General features: G+C 57.4%; 3 protein-coding genes across 6 annotated transcripts in view; 2 read left to right on the forward strand and 1 right to left on the reverse strand.

Annotated features, from left to right (window-relative positions):
* LOC125960983 (cadherin-23-like) overlaps positions 1–7,261 on the forward strand; it is a 360,246-nt gene extending 352,985 nt beyond the window's left edge. The window contains exons 25-28 of the mRNA XM_049696875.1: positions 899–1,118; positions 2,865–3,017; positions 5,065–5,178; positions 6,957–7,261. Of these exons, the coding sequence (XP_049552832.1) occupies positions 899–1,118; positions 2,865–3,017; positions 5,065–5,178; positions 6,957–7,261 (792 nt within the window). The remainder of the gene's footprint in view (positions 1–898; positions 1,119–2,864; positions 3,018–5,064; positions 5,179–6,956) is intronic.
* Positions 6,285–16,238, reverse strand: C14H10orf105 (chromosome 14 C10orf105 homolog). Of its 4 annotated transcripts, none has more exons than XM_049697327.1 (3): positions 13,464–14,160; positions 11,818–12,931; positions 6,285–10,701 (listed from the first exon to the last, which is right to left on the reverse strand). In XM_049697327.1, the coding sequence occupies exon 3, from the start codon at positions 10,694–10,696 to the stop codon at positions 10,325–10,327; it is 372 nt and encodes a 123-aa protein (XP_049553284.1). In that variant the 5' UTR covers positions 10,697–10,701; positions 11,818–12,931; positions 13,464–14,160; the 3' UTR covers positions 6,285–10,324. The 4 variants fall into 4 exon arrangements, with proteins under 4 accessions (XP_049553284.1, XP_049553283.1, XP_049553285.1 ...); XM_049697326.1 differs by having other exon boundaries at positions 11,665–12,931; XM_049697328.1 differs by lacking the exons at positions 11,818–12,931; positions 13,464–14,160 and adding an exon at positions 16,139–16,238.
* Positions 16,239–16,278: 40 nt separating this feature from the next.
* LOC101273634 (cadherin-23) overlaps positions 16,279–16,894 on the forward strand; it is a 198,519-nt gene continuing 197,903 nt past the window's right edge. Inside the window, exon 1 of the mRNA XM_049697264.1 lies at positions 16,279–16,581. Within this exon, the coding sequence (XP_049553221.1) occupies positions 16,320–16,581 (262 nt within the window). The 5' untranslated portion in view covers positions 16,279–16,319. The remainder of the gene's footprint in view (positions 16,582–16,894) is intronic.

The raw sequence follows: 16,894 nt of genomic DNA on the forward strand, positions 1-16,894 counted from the left end.
AAATTGCAAGTAGTGAGCCCCCCGTCATGGAAAGCATTCAAGCTGAGTCTGGATACCCTCTTATCCAACTTGTTGGATGTAAATTAGACCAGATGACTTTGACATTGTCTTTCAATCCTGAGAGTCTTGGCTTGATCCAAAGCTCTTATTTTAACTATTATTGTACATTTTTTCTCAAATGTCTTGAATCGTCTTCTGTAAAACTTTCAACATATCAGGGTCTTGAGTCAGGAGCTCTCATCAGGACTAGAGGTGCAAATGGGAACAGTGTAGGGATTGGAAGGAGGTTTGCCTACACATGGCCTCGAATGGCCTGTTTAAAATAATAATCAAATCCTCAAGTGACTTTTAAAAACAAGTTCTTGATATCATCTTATTTTTGTTGTCTTACAAATGAAAACAAAGCAGGGAAGGGAGTCCTTTTGGTCAAACGTTCTGTGTAGTTGAGCTCCATGTAGTTGAAGGGGTCTGAGCTGTTAACAGCTGCTCCTAGCCAGCAGCACGAGGGCCGGGGGTGAGGGAGACGGCCGAGTTTGGAGGGTCCCGAGCCAGCTGGGGTGAGCCTGGGAGGGCTTCCTAATGAGGAGAGCAGGGTTTTGAAGAGGGGACGGCTGTGGACCTGGACTCTTGTTCTGAAAAGCCCCTTTCCCGCGCCACCCCACTCCCGGCCGCACTTGTTACATCTGGATACCTTTCAGCTCTGACGTGCTGCCCCCTTAAAGAGCATCTGGGAGGCTGCGCTGGGGACAGTGGCCTGGCCTGAGGCTCTGGGTTGTGGTGGGGGCAGGTGTGTCTGCTGGAGCCAGGCGTGGGTCAGCGGGAAGGAGGGAGTACTTCTCAGGGGATGAGCGTCAGTGCTGGTGTCCTCACCCCTCACGCGGCCCCTCCTCTCCCTCAGGTGGTGGCCATCGACCTGGACGAGGGCCTGAACGGGCTGGTGTCCTACCGCATGCCTGTGGGCATGCCCCGCATGGACTTCCTCATCAACAGCAGCAGCGGCGTGGTGGTCACCACCGCCGAGCTGGACCGCGAGCGCATCGCTGAGTACCAGCTGCGCGTGGTGGCCAGCGACGCGGGCGCACCCCCCAAGACCTCCACCAGCACGCTAACCATCCGAGGTGAGGGGGCAGGGGTGCCTCCTGCTGCACTGAGCACATGGCACGGGCCCTGGGGCAGTGGCAGGCGGCTGGGAGCCCACGCTCACCACTGCTGTACCCTGTCCAGGCGGCACAGGCTACCTTGCCGATGGGCGCCCTCTTCAGCTGGAGCCATTCGACACAGCAGAGCCCTCTCTGTCTCCACTAAGTCAGAAATGCCGGCAGGGCCTTCTTCCCACCTGGTCACTGCCTTCAGGGTCCCAGAGCCCAAGGGCAGTGACCTGGACCCACTGCTAAGGTCCCCCTTTTTGATACTGGCAGCAGCAGAGAGGGCTTGCTCAGGGGGTGGCGTCCTCGGATTCACGAGCAGGCAGGGGAGGTTCAAAACCCTTTGTCCTCGTCTTTGGAGGGACAGACTTTCTATTTGGAGATGTAAAGGGAAGCCTCCCGTCCCGTGTGTGGGGAATGCCTGGAATCGCGGTGGAAGGGCGTCACCCCCGGAAGAGGGCAGCTGGGATTCCCAGGCTCCCTAGGATTCCTCATCTTCCTGGGGCCCTCTCGGTAATTCCCACCGTCTCCACCCTCTATCAGGGCGGGGCCAGGCCAAGGAGGGTTGACTATTGCTCATCTACTCTGGCTGTATCTTTAATTCTTAAGACAAAACTGGGACGTGGACATGAGCTGTTGACAGAGGGCCAGGAGTAACCCCAGGGAAGCAAGTTCAGAGTGTAATGGGCAGGATGTGGCCTGTTCTCTAGGACAGGCCTGGTCCCATCCTGGGTCCTGCCAGCCTCCGTGGGATGGGGGTTGGGTGGTGGTTGGCTCGGCACAAACATTCACCCTCCTTAAGCACGACCCAAGATGATGAAGACTAGAGAGCCAAGTGTTCTCTCTCTGCTGGTCCAAGGCTTGTGGGCTCCTGGTGCCAGTGTGAGGACCCACATCTGTGCCCGTGATTGGCAGGGCAGGTGTCCAGTCCTCTCAGAGAGGACCCCAGCTTTTTTTCCCAACGCTCAGCAGAAGCCGTGTCATCAGATGAGCCTATCGTTTCTCCTGACGTTATCACAGAGAGGAGCCGGAGTGGCGCGGGGCTCATTTCACTGAAGGTCATCCCAAGCTCCATCTGCCCGAGGAATGGGGGCCTGGCATGCAGAGCTGAAAACACAGATCTATAAGGGAGATTAGACTTTTTTGGCTGGGCTGTGTGGGACGCGGAAGGAAGGCTAGCTTTCAAAGCCAGCTACTTTCCCTGGGACAAACTGGGGACGGGCTTCCCCAGACCCCCACCCCACCACTCCCTCACCGTGTGACTTTGGACAAGTCATTCAGTTGCTCTGAGCTTCCTCGCCTATATAGTGTGTCTAATGACGGCTGCCTTGTGAGGATGATGTGAGGGGCCCGTGTGGTCCTGTAGAGGCAGCACTTAGCATCGCTTGGCACCTGGGGAGAGCTGAGAAATGGTGAGCGCAGTCATCGTCATCATAACTTATCGTCGTCGTTGTTAGGCGTGTATTGGAAAGAGGCTGTGGGGTCTGGACAGCATGAGCAGCAGCAAGTCCCCAGGGGAACGGGAGCTGTGGGAGGGTGTGGATCTCTGGTCAGCTCTGTCCCGGCCCCAGCGGCCATGGGGGCCCTCAGCTCATGACCCGCAGGTGTCGACTCCTAGGAAATGTGCTTGCATTGGTCTGTGGCACGAGCCACTGCCTTTGGAGTTGGTTGTTTAGAGCAGAAGCCAGGCCTAGCCCTGACCACCGACTCTGCCCACAGTGCTGGATGTGAATGACGAGACACCCACCTTCCACCCTGCCACATACAACGTCTCCATGTCCGAGGATGTGCCGCGGGACTTCCGGGTGGTCTGGCTGAACTGCACCGACAACGACGTGGGCCTCAACGCTGAGCTCAGCTACTTCATCACAGGTCCGGCCCTGCCTCTACCCCCTCCCGGATGAGCAGCCAGCCGGGAGAGGGGAAGGGGCCTGAGTCAGCCATCAGGGTTTTGCTGCTGCTGGGGTCTCCCTGAGGATTTGCCCTTGACTTCTCCTCAGGGTTTTGCTCCTGGGTCCCTGTGATCTGGTTCTCTGGGGGCCTCCTGAACCTGTAGGGGGACGGGGATGGGGGGGTGGACTTCCTGAAGTTTATTCTAGAGGGTGGTGGAGCCAGTGACTCCTGGGGAGGAGCCCTGCCCCCCACGCCACCCCATATCAGGGTGACAAAGCAGTGACTAGAGGAATGTGGCCTTTTCCTTCCTTGGGGACCTTTTACCCATGAGGAGAATTTGCATCTGTTTAGAGGCAGATGGCTTAGACATCCCTGAGTGAAATGGTTTTCGCTTAAAAGTGTCAAGTGGCTACCACTTAGAGACCTGTGGAGAAATACTATGAGGCCATGTCTGGCTCAACAGTAGAAGGGGAGCCATGATCGATTAGTGATGTCTGCCACGACAGTAGGCTTGGTAGGTGGTGGCAGTCATGCCACGTATTAGTCATTCCTGGATTAGAACAGTCTACCAGCATTCTTCAGTCCAGGACAGACATGAGAGGTGCTGGAATGCATGGCAGGGAGCAGGGCAGTTCTTTCACATTCCTCAGCCCTCCCTCGGCCATTTTACTGGCTCAATCTTCCCTCTGTCCATGGCCTACCTGCAGCCACATTACATACACACTCATATACACACATGCCGTGCACACAACAGCCTCCCTGATGCCTCTCCTCCGGAGCAAGGAATCCCAGACTACGGCCCGTCCACAGTTGCAGCCCAGGTGAACTCCCAGGCCTCTGCCTCCCTTTCCAGATCCTTTCCCTCCTTCCCCTCCCTAAAGGAGCCCCACACCCTCAGGCCAGCTCCTTACAGGCCGGTCCTCAAGACTGCTCTGGAAAAGGCTGTTATCAAGACCCCCACATGGCACCAGCCATGGTTTGGCCACCAGCGCTACTTGCGTCCTAGTTCCTTCCCTGTGCCTTGGAGTCAGATTGTGTCCCTTGTAGATGGTGCTTCAGGCACTGGGGAGCAGATACTGGAGGCTCGGGGAACGGGAGCAAACCATGTGAGGACAAGGGAACACCTGGCGGCAGCCCCCAGGATGACTTCCCAGTGCCTCAAAGTGGCCAGTTTCTGCTGACCTGAGAGCCCTCCCAGCCCTAGGTTTCTCAGATTTTAATTCTGCACATTCCGCCCAACGCTGTGCTGTGTCCTGAGCCAAGCTAGCCCAAGCCCAATGCAGTGGCGCCCTCTGCTGCCCAGAATGCCACACTGCCTCCCAGCTGGCAGGGGAAGGGTCTCCACACTGTTCCGATGGAGTCCTTTCCTGGCTTGTGTCTGCCTCAGGGAGGAGGCCCTCACCCTTCCCACCTGTCCCAGAACTCAGGAGGACTGTCTGAGGCATGTCTCCTGTCCACCTGCTTCTACTCTTTACCCTGTGGAGCCTCCAGGAGTCCCCACTCAGAGGGCCCAAGAACGCTCGGCTGACTCCAAAGTCCTTGGCCGCATATAAAAGCCCCAGCCCAGGTTAACTGCTCAGACACTTCTACCAGACAGGCAGGTGGCAGAGTGGAGAAGGACTCAGACTCGGGAATCAGACTGCTGAGTTGGGAGTCCTACACCCCGAATAGGTGACTGTACCCTGTAACCTCACTAAAGGACTGTTTTCCTTCTCTGCAAAGTAGTGATAGTGCAAACGAGAGGAAATGCTCCACGAAGTGGCTGGTACACAGTAGGTGCTCAATGAATGTTAGACCCTTATGATTTTCAGGCATTTGACAGTTCACCTAAGCCCACATAGGCCACGCCCTCAATCAGAGTCCCCCAGGACCCCCTTCCCTGGCAAAGCTGAGTGGAAAGCACAGCCTTTCACCCCCGGACCACCCCTGGAGTGTCCTGGCTCAGAAGCAGAGCTGGGTGCCACTGCCCTTTCCCTGGCCGGGAGCTCTGTTTCCTGACCAGAGCTTCATTCTCTCTTGCCCACAGGTGGAAACGTGGATGGGAAGTTCAGCGTTGGCTACCGCGACGCCGTCGTGAGAACGGTGGTGAACCTGGACCGGGAGACCACAGCCTCATACACGCTCGTCCTGGAGGCCATCGGTAGGCACCAGTGGGTTCACGTGGGGTGGCCTTCCAGGAGCCAGGCCTTGAGCCAAAGGCTCTGCCCTGATGCCACTGGAGAAAGGGCAACCAGACCCTCAGTATACTACTGTGCCCTTGCGGGCCGTGAGGCTCGGCACATGGCGCTACATGCCAAGGTGGTGTGGCAGGGGCTGTGTGGGAGCCATACGGGAGAGCAGCATGTAGAGAAGTCACTGCAAAACCAGCAGGACAAAGCAGAAAGGGAAGAAGGTGTGGCCCAAGGGTAGCAAGCACAGAGGGTGGTGGAAACATGGGGAGGGGGGTGATCAAAGCAGGCTTCTCGGAGGAAGTGGCCTCTACAAGTGCCCTTCAATTAATTAGGACTCTTGGCGGCAAATTTTAAAATAAACTGACTTCAACAGTGTAGGCTCACAAAACCAGTCCACGGGGAGATGGAGCTTCAACTGGCTTTGGGGCTCAGGTGATGCCACCAGGCCTCAGTCTCTCTGCATTGGCTGGCTCTGCCCCCTGCGTGTTGGCTCCTTCCTCTGGCTCACGTGGTGACAAATCCTTGCTGCAGCCCCAGCCTTAATCTGGTTCAAGTGCAGCGGCAGCATTCCTCCCTAGGGTGACCATCCTTGCCTGGTCATGCGGCAACTGGGCACAAGCTCCCTCTCCCAGGGAAGATGATCCAACAGCTGCCCCTGGGGCTGAGCCCTGGGAGGGTCCTGCAAGGAACCGAAGGGGCAGAGCCCCTGGATACCTTAGGCTTAGAAATCAAGCAGAGCCACCATCCCTGAATGCAGGGATCCAATCCATCCTGTAGGTGGGTTTGACTCAACTCATGTTTCATAAGAAATGACAATTCATCGTGAATGTTTAAAAATCAGGAGATTTTATTTAAAAGCTCAGACGTTTGATTTCTCCTGAGAGATCAGAAGATCTAGTGTCACTGGGCCCCCTCCTGCCTGTCCAGTGTGGACCGCAGCAGAGGACAGCTGCCCCTTGAGGCAGGCATGCCCAGGTGTGGGGTCTTGCCTTCCTGGCCCTGACGGCAGTCAGGTTTGGCATCTCAGGACCTGTATCTGGTTCTTAGGGCTGCTGTAACAAAGTACCACAGCCTCGGTGGCTTAAAGAACAAATTTATTCCCTCACGGCTCTGGAGGCCGGAAGTTCAAAAGTAGTTGTCCACAGGGTTGCATTCCCTCCAGAGGCTCCAGGAGAGAATCCTTGCCTCTTCCGGTTTCTGGTGGCTCTAAGGGTTCCTTGCACGTGGCTGCAGAACTCCAGTCTCTGCCTCCAACGTCACATGGCCTTCTCCTCTCTGTGTCAAATCCCACCTGCCTTTCCCTCATAAGGACCCTTGGCATGGGGTTTATGGCCCACCCAGAAAATCCAGGATACCGGATACCTCATCTCAAGATCCTTAACTTAATTACATCTTCAAAGACCCTTCTTCCCAATAAGGTTACACGTACAGGTTCCCAGGGATTTGCCATGGCTGTATCTTTTGGGGGCCACCATTCAACCCACCTCATGCCTCGGTTACCTCCTTTGTAAAATGGGGGTGATGATAAGAGCGCCCGCTTGGCAGGCTTGCTGTGAGGATTGAATGAGTTAGAATAGCGTCTGGAACGTATTAGATACGGTCAGTGTTGTTCCTAATCTAAAGAGAAAAAGAGCCCCCCCCTTGCAAAGGCCAGAGCAGGTGGGGGAACAGGGCATACCTGCGGCTGGTGCCCGGGAACGTGCCCCTCAGGCAGCTGCTAACACCCATCCTCTTTCACCTCCCACAGACAATGGCCCCGTGGGCAAGCGGCGCACAGGCACGGCTACCGTGTTTGTCACCGTCCTGGATGTGAATGACAACCGGCCCATCTTTCTGCAGAGCAGCTATGAAGCCAGCGTCCCCGAGGACATCCCTGAGGGCCACAGCATCGTGCAGGCAGGTGGCGGCCGGGGCACAGGCAGGGCCACGCGCTCAGTGGCCTCGCAGCAGAGCGGGATGGAAATAGGAGAGGGTCCAGCTGCTGCTCCAAAAGTAGCCGGCGCTGTGGCCAAGGGGGGGCCCAGGCTCCCTTCTCCCTCCTGGGGAGAGTAGGCCCCGAGGTTATGTAGCCCAAGATGGGCCCTTGCTCCCTGCAAAACAGAAGGAGGGCCTCGGCCCTCCTCTCCTCCCTCCCTCCCCCACAGTCCTCTCCCATCCCCCACTGCACCCAGAAAGGCCTTTCAGAGCAGGGGGAGCTAGAGGTGTCACGTTTTCCCAGAAAGGAGTGAGGAGAGAAAGCCAGGGCCCAGTGAGGCCCGGAACAGAGCTGCTTTCACAGGGCTTTTGGCTGAAGCTCCCCTCTTGGGAAATAAACCGGCACAAAAAGAAAGGGCTCCTTTGCCCGGGGAGCAGGAGCGACAGCCTTGGGCCTCGAGGGAGGAAGGGGGGGACCTGGAAAGGAGGCTGGGTGCCCTCCCCAGCCCTCCCTGGAGGCCTCAGTTGCTGCATGGGGAGGGAGGCCGGGCATGAATCACCCTCTTCACCAGCTGAGCGCAGGGTTTCCCATTGGAGGCTGAGCCCAACAGAGCGAATCTGGGCCTGCCCGCTGGGCCGGGCTCCGGGGCTTAGGAGGGGCAGGAGAGCAGGAAGCTGGGAGTGTGCCCCCTCCCTGCATCAGGGCCGGGCGTGGGGCAGGAGGGGCGCCGGGGGCAGGGTGCTGACTTCCAGAGGTGCTGAGAGAGAGTCCAGGAAGCCACGGGGGGTTGCTGGACTCTGGGGGCTGGTTCTAGAAAAGGGGTCTGAGCCTCAGCTCCTAGGGGCTTAGAGACACCCCACAAGCACCAAGCTGTGGGGCCCCGCCTCTCCCCTAGCCTAAAACCTAACACCCGCCTCCCCCAGCTCACACAGGTCTCCCAGGACCAACCTGGGGACACAGCTGGAGGTCTGGCAGCCTTTGAGAGCCCCTCCTCCTCCCCAGCTTTTCGTCCTTCAGGTCGGGGGTAGCCTTGCTGCCCACCCCGGTGACACCACGTGCTAGGCAGAGCACGCTGGCCAGCGGGGGTCGGGGGACCGGCTGCAGGCAGAGTTCAGCCTGGGATGCCTCAGGGAGAGCTGGTGGGAGGCAAAGCAGGGAGGCGTCACTAATCTGGAAGGGAGGGGGACACAGCGCTGCAGGAGGGGGCCTGTGCACTTTCTAAACCCCAAGAATTGGTTTCTATTTATACAAACTACTCAGACTGAAATCCTAGAGCTCTGTGAGTAATATAAGGCAGGCCTGATTCTTCCCGTTTCTCAGGGAGAAATTCAGGCACTGGTGATTTCTCCAAGGCCCCCCTGGAAGTAAGTTTCTGGCCAAGGCGGGCTCGCTCTTTGATGTGATGTCAGGCTGACCCAAAAGGAAGGTACACTGGGCCTGTCCAAGAGGGCCTGCTTGGACAGAGAGCTTCTCCGTAGAGGCATCAGAAGGAAGAAGGGGATGCCCCCCGGGACTAGACGGGGCCACCCTTCACTCAGTCAACAGAGGCCCCATACTTCTGAGCCCAGAGCTGGTGAGGCAGAGAGTGAGGGGTTGGATGCGGTCTCGCTCTCTGGGAGCTCCCAGGCTTGTGGGAAGGCGGAGACATGGGGATGACCCACACTGCCAAGAGCAACTGTCCCTGCCCTCCCTTGGTTTCAGGTAGGAGGTGGTTTCAGGTGTAGAGCAAAGAGGGCTTCACAGAGGGCGTGCCAGGTAAGCCGTAGCCAGGGGAGGACAGGTATTTCAGTTTACCTGGAGTCTTGGGTCAAGAAGAGGCTAGAAGGATCATTCACTGCCAGCTCCCAGTGGGCAGCAAACACCGGACGAAGGAGCTCTGGCTTGACCTGGCAGTAGGGAGCCAGTGAAGGTTTTGGAGCCGGGGATGACAAAATCGGAGCTCACCCTGTGAGGAGACTCGGCTGGCTGTGCTATGGGGCGTAGCACGGCGCGGTGGAGCAGTCCGTGGTGGGGTACCAGGTGGCCCTGGCCAGATGACTCTCTGGGGCAGAAGATGGGCAGTTCAGACCCCTCTGCCCACCCTCCAAATTTGGGACCCAACCAAAGTGTTTAACCCCAGCATTGTGACGAGAGGCTGAAGGTTTGGGATTCTGAGAAGCCCACCTTGGTGTGGGATTACTTTGACAGTAGCCAGTCAGTGAAGCAGTGGCCAAAAATACAGATATCACACGTTATGTGGTCCGAGCCTGAGGGCCCACAGCTGTCCTGGAGAGAGCTGGACCCTTCCCCTCGAAGGAAGGCCGCCTCCTTCCCTGGGTGACGCATGGAGCCGCTATGTTGTGTCCTCAGAGCCCAGATAGCAACACCTCCAGCTGCTGGCAGTGCCTCCTCCCACTCTGACACAGGACCAGTCCTGGCCTGTGCAAGGAGCTTCTTAACTCATTCTCAGCGCGTTCCTCATCCATCTTAGCAGAGGCGCACGGGGGCCGGGTGGGGGGGGGGCACGCCAAGATGACAGCCGAGATTGTGATTGGCTGGGTGGTGTTGAGCTCCTCCTGCTTGCCCCTCCTCCCAGCAGGGACCCAGCATCTGATCCACCCAAGGGTGCTGGCTGCTCCCGTGTATCACAGGCAAATGCTGGCAGGCCCAGGAAGTCCGAGGAGAAGACTCCCTGGGTTCCGCTTTGCCTTGGGCACTGAGTTGGCACAGAGGGCAGGACACTCCCTTATCCCCAGCAGGGGCTGAGTATTTCACTTGGCTGGAGGGAACCTTTGGCCATTCAGCAACTCGCACTGGAATCTGAGCTGGGTTTTGGCACCTGGAGGGCGGGCAGGGCTTCTGTTGGGAAGCAGGGGCGCTGCTTCCTGGAGACGGTTGGTGCCTGGTGGTCAGAGAGGGGCCCTGGGGGCCCCAGGTTTGTACCGTTCAGAGCCTTGGGCCAAGGGTCCCCATGGCTGCAGGCGCTCAGCTTGGTCCAGGAGTCTTCCAGCAGGCAGCAGCTAGAGTGTCTGCAGGAAGGAAGGTGTTCTTGCAGGGGCCGTCTCTGGGAAAGGCCACGGGCCTGGGCACACAGGGAACCCGTGGGGGTGAGCGCGTGGCCCATGTTGTTTGGGCCACTGTCCTCTTGCAGCCTGTGGTGCCGGTTTCCGTCTGAGGCAGGAGGGCCTGCAGATGGACCCTGGAGTGGGGGGACACTCTTGTCACATCTTTGTAGATTCTATGGAGTCACAGTCGTCGTGGTCCTCTCTGCCCGTCAGGGGGCGCCTTGGGGCAGGCCAGCCACGGCGGAAGCTGTGCAGGGAGCGGCGCAGCGAGCCCAGGCGCTTCCAGAGCCGGAGCTGGGGCTCACTGGGGCTCCCCGGGTGGTGCGGCATGCACTCGCAGGCCCAGCGGCGCCTCGGCTCCAGCGCAGCGGGCTTGCAGAGGGTCATGAACAGCAGACAGGTGGCCAGCAGGAGGAAGATGCAGGCCAGGGCAATGAGCACGGGGATGGGGTCAACTGCCACTGAGAGCCTCCCCGGAGTGACAGGAGCTGTGAGGAAGGCGAGGGGGCTGGGGCCCTCTGTGCTCATGGCTCCTGCAACAAGAATGGGACAGAAACAAATCAGGTGGACTTGGGACTGGAGAGGGAGGGGAACTTTGATGGACTCTAGACACAACTAACCTAGCTGCAGATAGCATTACGGTCATTTTACAAGTTAGAACAATGAGGCTGGGAGAGGTAACAGGTCTAAGGTCACACACTGGGAAAGTGATGGAGCTGGACGTGAACTCATGGAGGAGGCACGAGGGTAGTGCCTTCCGGCATTTTAAAGTCAATTTTCATGAATTACAATAGTCTTAGACTGAAAACTTGGGATCTAAGACCAACTCCATTACTAACGTGCTCTGTGACCAGGAACGATTCATCAATCATAGGAGGTTGCAGCAGGCAAGGACCCTAGCAGTTATCTAATGCCAAGACTGCAAACTGGGGACGCACCAGTGTGTTTTGTTGGGTTCTTGCAGTGTTTTTATAAATTTAAATTAATTGTGAATATTTTTTAAAAACAAAAGGAAACCAAGATATTTCACATAAATATCTGAACGTCTGGCTTCTTCTCTTGAAATTTCAGAATTTCAACACTGGCAACATGGGGCCAGGCACCCAGTGGCCGCAGCTGAGCCGTAGCTGCCCCGTTTAGACAGGGTGCTGGCCCCCAGCCCATCGCACTCCCTGCCCTCAGGCCCCCTGCACACCTGTGTCACCTGCCTGGCCCTGGGGGAATTCCTATTGGTGCTTCCTGAGGAAGACCAACCTGCTCCCTTGACAAGTGAGGAAACTGAGGCCCAAATAAGGGACTGCCAAGGTCACACTGTGAGCCAGTGGGCAAGCAAGACCAGGACCAGGTTTCCTGACTCCTGGCCCAGTGGCCTTGCCACCCCGTTGGCTCCCAACTCTCTCCCAGGACTCCCTGAGCAGCTCTGAGAACAGGTGGGGAAGAACCCACAGAGAGCAACTGAGTTGACAAGATGGGGCTCGAAACCCTGACATAGTCACCTGTTATCACTTAGGATCATCCCCCTAGAGGGAGGACGGCAGGTGGTCCTTGTAGCTGGAAAGTCAAGCTGAGCTTCTGGCTGCAAATTAAAATGCTTACAGAGCGCAGATGGTAGATAACATGTGACCAGCGGGACAGGTGGGCAGGCCTACCTGGAGAGCTGAGGCCGAGGGGCCTCGGCCAGGCTGATGGAATGCCGGAAGGCAAGCCCCTGTGGTCCCCTTCCAGGTTCCCGAGAGAAACCAGAAATCTGGACTTTTTAGGCAAACGTTCCTGATGTTTAAATATTGGCAACTAATTCAAATCTGGTTGAGAGAGGGGGGAAAAAAGACACTGCAAAGGACAGACAAACTTGATTTTTTAAAAAATCGAAATGAATTTTCAAATATTGAAAATACTACAACAGGCCAAACAAAATGCATAAGGAGGCTACATCCAGCTTCCAGGCCAGCGTTTGTGATCTGTGATTTCTACAAACACAGGACAGGAAATCCAAAAGGGGGGTCTAATAAGAAATAATCATCTATTTCTCTTTGACCTTGGAGACTTTCATGAGCCTGATGGGTAACAGATTTCCCTCCTTTTCCCAACTTGCAGCTTATGCTAACTCAGTCAAGGTCTAGCGCCAACACCAGACAGAAGGAAGGGCTTTAGGTCGTGCCCTGCCGAGGCTCTGCATGTGGGCTGCAGAGTCCAAATCAGCAGGCAGAGGGGAGTGGAGAGGGGCGGCCCAGCCCCACGCTCCCCAGGCACCCACCAGCAGCCACAGGACCTAACTCCCGGCTGCCTGTACACAGCCTCCTCCCGCCTGCAGCCTCCCCTGTGCCCGGCGACTGAGGGCATCCAGTGCACCCCCCACCCCCCACCCAGTTCCCACCACACTCCTTCCAGCATTTCCAGACAGGACATGACCCCTCCCAGCTCCCAGATGGAAACTCTCATGCCCAGCTAGCTGCCCAGGGCCTCTGCCTCTCAGGCATCAGGCCTAGGGAGTGCTCTGGCCAGGCCATACGTGGGGTGGCCCTTCCTTGAATCTGAGCAGGGAAGAAGGACGGGGTGTGCCCACCACCGTGTCCCAGGAGGAGAAAACTGCCCGTCCGTCTGTCCTATCCAGGGCAGTGCTTGGCTGGGAGTAAGAAAAGGGCATTCGGAAGTGGGAAAAGTCTCAATCCTACTAGTCCTAATGTTATTTCAAGGCCTTCCCATGGATCTGGAGACCCTATCAGGCCAGCAAAGCAGGTCCAGGCTTCAGTCCTTGGGGCAGCGCTTTAAAAAAAGATAAGTGACGCTATAATTAGCATTTGAGTATTTTCCTTCAAAGCAAGAGGTTCCAAAGTGCTTGAAAACATCAAGCCATCCCCCCGGGACGCACAGCAAAGCCAGCTGCAGGCCCCCTTGATACCCTCTCTGAGCAGCCAGCAGGGACCCGTTGTTCTGGGGAAAGGCGACCTCCATCAGACCAAGGCTTGGAATGATTTTGAGAGCAGCTGAAGCCTCCCCCTGCCTGTTGGAGTCCGAGGCATGCCGGCAGGCCTTGCTCTGGACATATCTCTGCAAGCTTAGTCTAGAACCTTCTTTCTTCATTCAGAGCTCCATAGAGCAGGGCACGCTGTGAGCAGAGGGGACTGATGTCAGCACGACTTTCTATATAGCCTCGGACTAACCACTGCTCCTACTGGGCCTTTCCGCTCTCCAGAAGAGTGGAGGGATTCCCCAGGTCGGAGCACGCCCTCACATTCTCCCTAAAGTACCCCAGGAAGGGTGCAGCCCCACTTTCCGGCAGCCCCCCAGCACTGACCTCAGAGCCAGCCCTCCGCAGTCCCCAGCCGGGCGAAGAGTTCTCAGCTGTCCAAGGGAGACCCCAGGAGCTCCGGGCACCACTGTGACCCAACCTGCCCTAGGCTCTGCCTTGCCCTGTGCCCCTCAGCCAGCCAGGCAGAGTGGCCTTCGCCCCTCACTCTCCAGTTAGACCTGGCTTTGTCTGGGAGAGCCTGGGCCCTGCCTTGAGGGAGGGGACAGCCAGGAGGGTAGGGATGGCAACTGGGCTGGGAGAGGGGAGCGTTGCAGAGGAGTTGGGAGCTCCCGAGCCTTCCCACGGCCTCACTCCAGCCTGTCTCCTTGGAGCCCTCTGGAGGGGCGGAGGCACTGGGGAGATGCAAGGGGAGGGTTTCCCTGCCTCTGCACCCACAGCTCTCACCTTCCCGTTGGATGTTTGAATAGTATGGTCAGGGGCAGCCAGAGGCTTGCTATTCAGTGCCTGCCAGCCTTCAGGTTACCAGGGAGAGGGGCTACAAGGCACACGGCGGGAGGGGAACAGGCAGAGAGATGGGCCCTGATAATCCCCAGGCCCCCCTCCCCTCAGCTTCCCAGCAAAGCACCCTCCCTTTGAGGGCGTCTGGCTGCAGAAGTGAGGGAGAGAGGCATTTTCAAAGGTCAGAGAGATAACAGGGCAGAAAGCACAGGATTGAGAGACAGCCAGGGCTGTGCTGCTTGTAGTTTGGGTGGGCCCTTGGAGACCCTCCAGGTGGTGGCCGCACACACACACACACCTCCACCTCCACCTCCACCTCCCCCTCCCCTCCCCTCCCCTCCCCTCCCCCTCCCCCTCCCCCTCCCCTCCCCTCCCCCTCCCCTCCCCCTCCCCCTCCCCTCCCCTCCCCTCCCCTCCCCCTCCCCTCCCCCTCCTCTCCCCCTCCTCTCCCCTCCCCCTCCTCTCCTCTCCCCTCCCCCTCCTCTCCCCTCCCCTCCCCCTCCCCCTCCCCCTCCCCCAGCCTCCTTTCTTCCTGGAAGCCAGCACTTCCCTGGCAACCAGCTGCCTGCTTAGGAGCCTAAGTCTTAAGCAGCTTTCCCATCAAGGACCCCCAAGCTCCCAGAAATATAACATGGAGGTAGGGAGTTGTGGCTCTGCCCAAGGCCTGAGCCTGGGCTCCACCTGCTTGTTTGGAGCCTCAGTTTTTGGCATTTAGCTCTTCCCTCCTGCCCTTAGCCCTTGACAACAAAAGAAGTATCCTCTGCATAGCCCCAAATGGATAGGATTGTCAAAGTCCATTAGACGAGTGAGGGGTCATCTCATCCATCCCCCTGTCTCTCGGATAATGAAACTGAGATCTAAAGAGGTGTGGCCTGGCCAGGGTCACCCAGCAAGTTAGTGGTAGGATTTGGTGCTTTCCCTGAAAAGAGTGGGCAGGCGTGGGCACCAGGCATCTGGTGCTGTGAGCTGCATCAGCCTAAGGATGTTCCCACTGCCCAGAGCTCCCGCTGGGATTCCTGCATCTTACACCTCGCCCTTCAGTGAATCTCATCTTCCTTCACCTTCTCTTCCCAAGCTGACTGCACACCTCATCTATGGCCTTCATTCTTCTTAGATGGTAGGAGGCAACACTCCCAGGGTGGTGCAGGCTGCCAGGGGAAGTCCCAGCACGGATGGAAGACACCCAAGGACATCCACTGGACAGCTTGGCCCTCTCCCCTGTCCTGAGCCCTTCCAGATCCGGACTGTTGAAGTGCCCCACTACATCCCTCCACCTATTAGCTCTTAAGACTTCTCATGGGAGAGAAGAAGAACTCCACAGCAAGGGGCAACCCAGCCATACCACCTCCAGTATAAATCAAGAGGGCCTCCCAGGAAAAGGTGGCCTATCTCATAATGTCCAGCCTTCAACATCTATCTCTGCACCAGGCATCAGACCAGATGCTTTGCAGAGATTATTTCTAATCTTCCCATCAACCCCGCAAGGTTGGTTATCATTGTACCTACTGAGGCTCAGTGGGGTTACGTATCTATGGCCACATAGCCAGTAAGTGACAAAGTCAGGATTCACGCCTGGGTCTTCCTGACCCAGACCCTCTGTTCCTTTCACACCAACAGACTTCCCCTTCTCCCCACCATCAACACACTTTTCAAAATCCTTAGACGCACAGCACAGGGTTGAAGTGATTGGCAGAGACAAGAGGGCAGATCCAGAAGAAGTGGGAGGGTCCCAGGCATTACAAAGCAAGTCACACGTACTGTGGCCCCATGGGAGCCTGCCCAGCCAGGCAGGCTCGGGCCTCTCTCTGTATCACTTTGCAGGGGAGTTCTCTGCTCCTTTCCGGTATGTGGCAGGTAGAGGAGGTGTTCAGCTCGCAGTTTGACAGGACACACCTCAGGGCCAGCTGTGACTGCCAACAGCCTCAAGGCCAGACTCCTTGTCAAAAGGGCTAAGGACCGGGCATTCTCAGAGTGAGAACAGCGTACCCCAAGTCCCCCTGGAGATAGTCCATAAGCCTGAGGTACAGCCAAGCAAGCTGGGTGGGCTGGAATGCACTGGAATGATCCTGGTGTGAATGGACATGGAACCTTTGGGAGGTGGGATTTCTGGGTCTCCCCAGTGTGGCTGTTATAGTATACAGTGCCTGGCTGGGAGCCAGTGTGACTAGAATAGCTTCAGACCAAGGAAGTGTGGGCAAGGAGCAGTCATGCAATCCACCTACCCCAGGTGAGGCTCCTGGAATCTCAAAAGGCTGAAGGAGGGAACTGTGGAGGGCTGAGCTAGTCAAGCCTGGATCCAGAGAGCTGCAGTGCTGTCACCCACCTTCTCCTCCGTGCTCCCCGAGAACCTGGAGGAGGGTCAGGGAACAGAGCTGGCAGGTGCCTCGCCATGGACAGGGCAGCATGGGCCCATCGACAGGTTTCCTAGTGGGGGATGAGAAAGATGTGTCGCTCTCCTCTCCCACACCCCCAGCCTCGTGGGAAACCATGGGTTTAGGCAGGACGGGCTGGGAGTGGTGTGAGGGAGAGGGAGGGACTCCAGAAACAGCTTCTCTGCCTGTGAGTGGAATTCAAGGAGTAACCACGTGTCTCATTCTCCCTCAGCTAACAGCCACGGATGCGGACGAGGGCGAGTTTGGGCGTGTATGGTACCGCATCCTTCACGGTGAGTGGGCTGACCTAGGATGGCGGGGAGGGGGGCAGGCCCTCCTGCCTGGCGGGTAGCAGAACTTCTCTAGGCTGCCAAGGGTTTGGGAGGTGCAGCCAGAGAGGCCCCAAGTGCTGTACACACAGGGCGGGCAGGTCAGAGGGAGGAACCAGGGATGTTCTACAGTCATCTGCGCCAAGTTTGTTGTATTTTAAGTGAGGATGCATTCGATTGCTATGCTCCCCAAGTTCCTCATGTCCCATGGTGGGATACCACCCTGACAGAGGGGGCCTTGGGGAACAAGGCAGCCCCTGGCAGTGAGCTCCCAAGA

The sequence above is a fragment of the Orcinus orca genome, chromosome 14, assembly GCF_937001465.1.
Source record: "Orcinus orca chromosome 14, mOrcOrc1.1, whole genome shotgun sequence".
NCBI lineage: Eukaryota > Metazoa > Chordata > Mammalia > Artiodactyla > Delphinidae > Orcinus > Orcinus orca.